Source organism: Austrofundulus limnaeus, unplaced genomic scaffold (assembly GCF_001266775.1).
Source record: "Austrofundulus limnaeus strain Quisiro unplaced genomic scaffold, Austrofundulus_limnaeus-1.0 Scaffold72, whole genome shotgun sequence".
Classification (NCBI taxonomy): domain Eukaryota; kingdom Metazoa; phylum Chordata; class Actinopteri; order Cyprinodontiformes; family Rivulidae; genus Austrofundulus; species Austrofundulus limnaeus.
Window position 1 is genome coordinate 1,458,496 of NW_013952474.1, and position 5,954 is coordinate 1,464,449.

The window sequence follows — 5,954 nt, forward strand, 5'->3', positions numbered from 1 at the left end:
TCACCTCTGTGGGGAGTGAAAGGCCATTCAGTCGGCTGGCAAAGTTGTCTTTTAGTTTCGCAACTAAATCCATCMTCGCTGCTGTGAGAGGTGCCGTATGTGTGATGCGTTTGCGTAGCGTAGGAAAATGCAACATTCTTCCTGAGCTCAAGTCTGCAGAAAATCGTTCCAGTTTGGCTTGAAATGTGCGCGTCTGTTCCACCAGATCAATGGCGGTTTTCTCTCTGCCCTGTAGTCCGAGGTTTAACTGATTTAAGTGTTTGAACAAATCAGAAAGGAAACACACATCTGCCATAAAGTCCGTGTCCATTATGCGGTTTAGGTGCGCCTCCGCTTTTTTTTGCTTGCTGTCATGAAGGAAAACTTTAATCTCCTCCTTGAGCGCACAGAAGCACTCCATTGCGTTCCCTTTGGAGAGCCATCTAATGTCGCTGTGGAGAAGTAAGTCGTGATGTTCTGCAGACATGTCAGACAGCAGCTCCCGAAACAAGCGATGCTGGAGGCTTGAGGTTGCACGTATGAAGTTTATAGTCGCCATAACGTTGTCCATTACACTTTTAAAGTGTCCGTTCAGTTTCGCACACAGCACGGTCTGTTGCACAATACAGTGTAACACTGTCATCCTCGGAGCAACAGCTGTCCACCGCGCTGTCAGTCCACTCACCTTCCCAGTCATGGATGGAGCGCCATCAGTCACGAGCATACAGACCCGGGTCATATCTAACCCGTTGTCTTGAAAGAAAGCCGAGATTTTATCAAAGAACACCTCGCCTGTAGTGTGACCTCTGAGGGATAGAAGGCAGAGCAGCTCCTCGCGAAAACACCGGTGTTCTGCATCATAGAAGCGCACATACACACACAACTGTGCCGTGTCACACTGATCTGTTGACTCGTCCACTGCTACTGACATGGTTTCAGCTTTTTTCAGGTCCATCAGCAGAGCCTCAAACACATCTGTTGCTAATATTTCCACTCTTCGCTTGTTTGAGGTGTCTGATAGGGGCACGCTTTTCACTGCAGATGTCACACTGGCTTGGATTTTATTGTCGTGGATTACCTCGTCCAATATTGCAATCATGCAGTCTCTGACAGTTTCAGAATCAGTGAAGGGTCTGTTTTTCTTTGCTAAACTCCACGACACTCGCAGGGAGGCCGCCGTGGCCCTCTCTTGTGCTGTACATGTCCTTACTAATGTAGAACAACTCCTGTTATAAGATGCTAGCAGGCTCTGCACCTTAGTTGCTCTCTCCTCTGTCCCTTCAGGAAATACTGTCCCAAAAGCTCGGTGTTTCTCAACATGGTGCCTCCAAATGTTATATTCTTTTAATACTGACAGGCTTTCATTGCATATCAAGCACAGCGGCTTAGAGTTCAGTCTTTCGGGTAAAAAAAAACCACGTATTTATCAGTCCAGGCAGGGTTAAAACGCCGATTTTCATTGTCAATTTTACGTTTCTGACCTGTTAGCGACATCTTTTCGCGGTTGTTACTATTCTGGGCTGGCGTTGCTACGATACCAGCAGCGATGCGTTCACGTACAAGAGAAAGGGTGAGAATTTTTAAAACTCTCACAGCAAATATGATTTAAATGTGTTTTTGCGGTTTACGTTTGGTCAGTCAGGGGTGGGCCAGTCAAAGACGGCCCGTGGCCGGATGTGGCCCGGGGCCGCCTATTGAATAGCCCTGATGTACAGGCTGATCTCTTCAGCTCATCTTTAACATCATGAAAAAATCTGAATCTGTCGACTTTTAAACATGTAAGTTACAGTCTTGAAGTTAAGGTCCACCCTGAGAGTCCCTACGGGTCAGTGTAGTGCCTCAGAGTTCAGGTATCTGGTCTTATTCCTGAGTGATGGTAGGATCAGGAGGTGAATCCACAGATCTGTATACCTCCTCAGTAATGAGGGTGTTTCTTTGTACATTTGAGTTGAGTCTAAAGACAAAGCTCTGATTTTCTGCTCCATCTACATTCAAAACCTCATCTGTGGTCATGAAGCTTGGATCAGGACATAAAGAACCAGATCCTGGACCCAAGTAGCATTTTTTGTAGGGTGGTAAAGATAGGGTTCATCGGATCAGGACACCTCCCTTTGGAGGTTTTGCAGACATGGCCCACTGGGAAGAGACCCCGGTTGGGGCAGACCCAGAACCCTYTGGAGAGATTACGGTTCTTCTCTGGTCTGGGAACACCTTGTTGCCCCCTGAAGAGGATCTGGAGAGAGAGGTCTGGGTTTCTCTCATAGACCTGCTGTCTCTCTCTGAGTTTCACTCTTGTCTTCATGCTTTGTGTTCCCAGGAGGGGATGAGGCAGCACTATGAACTGGGTCAGTTTCTGAGGTCTCGATACAAGAACTTCCTCAACGAGTCCTACAGCCCGCACGAGGTCAGATATYACTTCACCGTCCAGCTTTCAAATCAGGAGACACGTGACCAGAACCTTGTTTAATCTGGATTATTACACTATGAAACACTTCTTCTGCTCAGATGAACCATTTTATTTTTAATGATTTGCTCTGTTTGTCTTCAGGTCTTTGTTCGCAGTACAGATGTCGATCGTACTCTGATGAGTGCAGCGGCCAACCTGGCAGGTCTGAGCACCACTTCTTCCTCCTAACCACTCATGTTCCAACTTCTTCTTATTCTCATCCTAACTCTGTGTCCAGGTCTCTACCCTCCCAACAGTCAGCAGATGTTCAGACCCGACCTGAAGTGGCAGCCCATCCCCGTGCACACAGTACCGCTCAGCGAAGAGAGGGTTGGTGTCAAACAGAAATGTTTTAGTTTTTTGTTTTGGCCACAAACATGGTCGTTTACTATTTGTTTTTCTTTTTTTTAAGCTTCTCTCGTTTCCCCTGGACGACTGTCCTCGCTACAAACAGCTGATGAATGAAACCGAACACACACCAGAGTTTATTAATGCTATCTCAACATACCAGGTCCAACTTCTGCTCTTTGTTTTCTGCTCTTTTAGATTCATTCTATTTCATCATTGAATATGTTAAATTTAGTCTTGTTTTTTTTTGTGTGTGTGTCTTTAGGATCTGATTGAGTTGGTGAAGAATAAAACAGGACTGAAGAATACCAATGTGGAGACGGTGTGGAGCGTGTACGATACACTCTTCTGCGAGGTGAAGCTTGAAAACAAACACAGGGACCTCCTTCATGTTGTTGTCCCTTCTGTTGACCTGATGTGCCTGTTTAATTGTTCTTAAGGGTCGTTAAAGCCTTGGAACATATGGTCTGAGGGAAAAAGTCAATAATCTGCCTATTTATTCTTCTGGTTGATTAATCAGTTTACCAGAAGTCAGAGCCAAACAGACTGAGGTGCTCTGCTCATCTCAAGAACCTCATGAAAGTTATTTCAGGAAGTTATGTGTGACCGTCAGGCAAACCTGAACCGTATAGCCTGCATCTCAGTGCACTGTGACTGTTAGCAACTAGATGCTAACACAAGTCCATAAAAATATAGAAATTTTTAATTTGAAGCTCATTGGTATGGTATTTAAGTTTACAACATGCATAGCTGCTAATAAATTAAGTTGTTTCTGCAAAATGACAGGCAAATTTAATTATTCCTCCAATCAGTCACAGTTTGGTTTCATTGGTCAACAAACATTCCCAGAGCTGTCTCATATGTCACTGTTACTATATTTCACTTTCTGAGTTACAGAAACTAAACTGAGAAGTGGCTGAGACGAGTTTGAGACATGTCAGAGACAGGTTTACCACAGGTTAGGGATGGGAATGAGACAGGTTACAAACAAGTTTGAGATGAGTTTGAGACAGCTCAAGTTAGGTTTGAGACAAGTTTGAGACAGGATTTAGATAGGTTAGAAACAAGTTTGGGACAGGTTAAGTCAGCTTTGAGATAGGTCTGAAAYAAGTTAGGCTTTAGATAGGTTAGAGATGGTTTTGAGACAGGTTAGAAATGGATAGGAGAGAGCTTAGAGATGGGTCTGAGACAAGTTGGATGGGTTTGAGACAGGTTAGAGATGTGTTTGAGACAGGTTAGAGTTGGGTTTGAGACAGGTTAGAGATGGGTTTGAGACAGGTTAGAGATGGGTTTGAGACAGTTTAGAGATGGGTTTGAGACAGGTTAGAGATGGGTTTGAGACAGAGTTTGAGACAGGTTAGATGCTTGAAACTCTCACTAACACCACTGGCAGTTAGTCACCAGCACACAGTCCAGTGAGATAATAAATATTTAATTTAAAATATTGTTAGTGAGTTCATTACTTTCAATTTTCAGTTTCGTATTTACTTTGTTTTGCTGTTCAGACTGACTTAAGTTTAGTCCAAGGGTGCCCACACTTTTGCACATGTTTATAGCTGAGTCATCAGGTTCATCTATGATCAATGAAAAGTGAGGTGGCTGAGGAGAGCAGACTGAGCTGTAAGTAGGTGAAAGTTCTGCTGAAGCAGCACCTACATGAAGAAAACAGGTCAATGTAACCTGTTTGACCTTTCTTTATCCTTGTCATTTTTCTAAATTGGGCTGACTTTGCTGTGTTCTTAGTCCCGCCACAACATGACCGCACCTGACTGGGTGACCCCCGATGTCATGGAGAAGTTGAAGAACCTAAAAGACTTTGGATTTCAGGTAAAGGTTGCAGTAGCATTTCAGTCTCTTTAGTCTGAGTGAGTTTTGATGTTCTTTAACAAAGTTTGATGTTTGCAGGTCATTTTTGGGGTGCACAAACAACAAGAGAAGAGTCGCTTGCAGGGAGGTGAGGGAACGATTTGACGTGTTTGCAATTAACTGTTCTTTAAGTTAACAACTTAAAGCTGGTGTCTATTTTTTCAGGTATGCTGCTTAATGAAATTGTGAAGAATCTCTCTAAGATGGCCACTCCAGACCCGACGCAGCAACTCAAACTCCTGATGCTGTCAGGAGTAAGCTATTTGTTTAGTTTTTGAGTAGTTCTTGTCCAGATTTAATATTTTCTGTAACTCATACCATCTTCTAAACATTTCTCTGATGCAGCATGACACGACCGTTACTGCTCTTCAGGCTAGTTTGAATGTGTTCAATGGAATCCAACCGCCCTACGCCTCCTGCCACATCTTTGAGCTGTACAGAGAGGACAATGGGTAAATGTTTTAGATGTTTTATTTTTCTTAAGCTAAATTCAAGGGGGCTGAAAACACAAAAATTATCAACAAACTAGAGATTTTCTTTTGTGAAAATGTAGTCTGAATGTTGAAACTTAGCTGGAAGCTACATGTAGCACAAACTTTTTAAAAATATTAAAACGCTAGCTAAAAATTAGAAGCAAACCCTATTTAAAGGTAGAAAAAAAGCAAGTTAAAGGCCAACAACAAAGTGTCAGCTAAAAGCTCAATGTAGCAAAGTCGCAGTCAAATTAACATTAGCATGTTACATTAGCAGAATTAACATTAGCACTGGTAGAATCTAGGGATGTCCCGATACCACTTTTTCACTTCCGATACGATACCGATATTGCAACTTTGAGAAATGTCTGATACCGATATTGACCGATTCTGATATTGACCCATTACCAAAACAGTACAAGTCACACACTTTTACCTATTTTGTTGTGTAAAATCTTAGAAAAGTCTTGATCAAGTCAAACAGTGAAAAAGAGTAGGTATGAGAAAAACTGATCCATTTATTTTTAACCAATGGATCACATAGGCCTACATTTTAAACTGAAGAACATTATACAATTTAATAAATAAAATAAATTACGATACCCTGAAAAAATAACATAATAAAAACAAAATGTACTTTTAAAGTGTAAAATAATTCAAAATCACTCCAGTTATTTTTTTACCATCTGTCAGCCTTGTGCTGCTTTATGGTGGGAATAACTGAAGGTGGGGGCAAAACAAAACTCCATATTATTGTCTGTTCAGAGTTAAGAGTCCACAGCTCCAATTTTACTGACTGTAACTAAAACGTGATCATTGCACTTTATCTTCACTCAAACAAG

General features: G+C 42.3%; 1 protein-coding gene across 2 annotated transcripts in view; it reads left to right on the forward strand.

Annotated features, from left to right (window-relative positions):
* The window catches only part of acp2 (acid phosphatase 2, lysosomal), a 25,953-nt gene that overhangs the window by 14,993 nt on the left and 5,006 nt on the right, over nucleotides 1-5,954 (forward strand). For both annotated transcript variants that reach the window (XM_014010711.1, XM_014010712.1), the window contains exons 3-11: nucleotides 2,297-2,383; nucleotides 2,528-2,588; nucleotides 2,664-2,755; nucleotides 2,838-2,936; nucleotides 3,039-3,128; nucleotides 4,517-4,600; nucleotides 4,679-4,727; nucleotides 4,805-4,893; nucleotides 4,985-5,091. In XM_014010711.1, coding sequence (XP_013866165.1) covers nucleotides 2,297-2,383; nucleotides 2,528-2,588; nucleotides 2,664-2,755; nucleotides 2,838-2,936; nucleotides 3,039-3,128; nucleotides 4,517-4,600; nucleotides 4,679-4,727; nucleotides 4,805-4,893; nucleotides 4,985-5,091 — 758 coding nt within the window. The remainder of the gene's footprint in view (nucleotides 1-2,296; nucleotides 2,384-2,527; nucleotides 2,589-2,663; nucleotides 2,756-2,837; nucleotides 2,937-3,038; nucleotides 3,129-4,516; nucleotides 4,601-4,678; nucleotides 4,728-4,804; nucleotides 4,894-4,984; nucleotides 5,092-5,954) is intronic.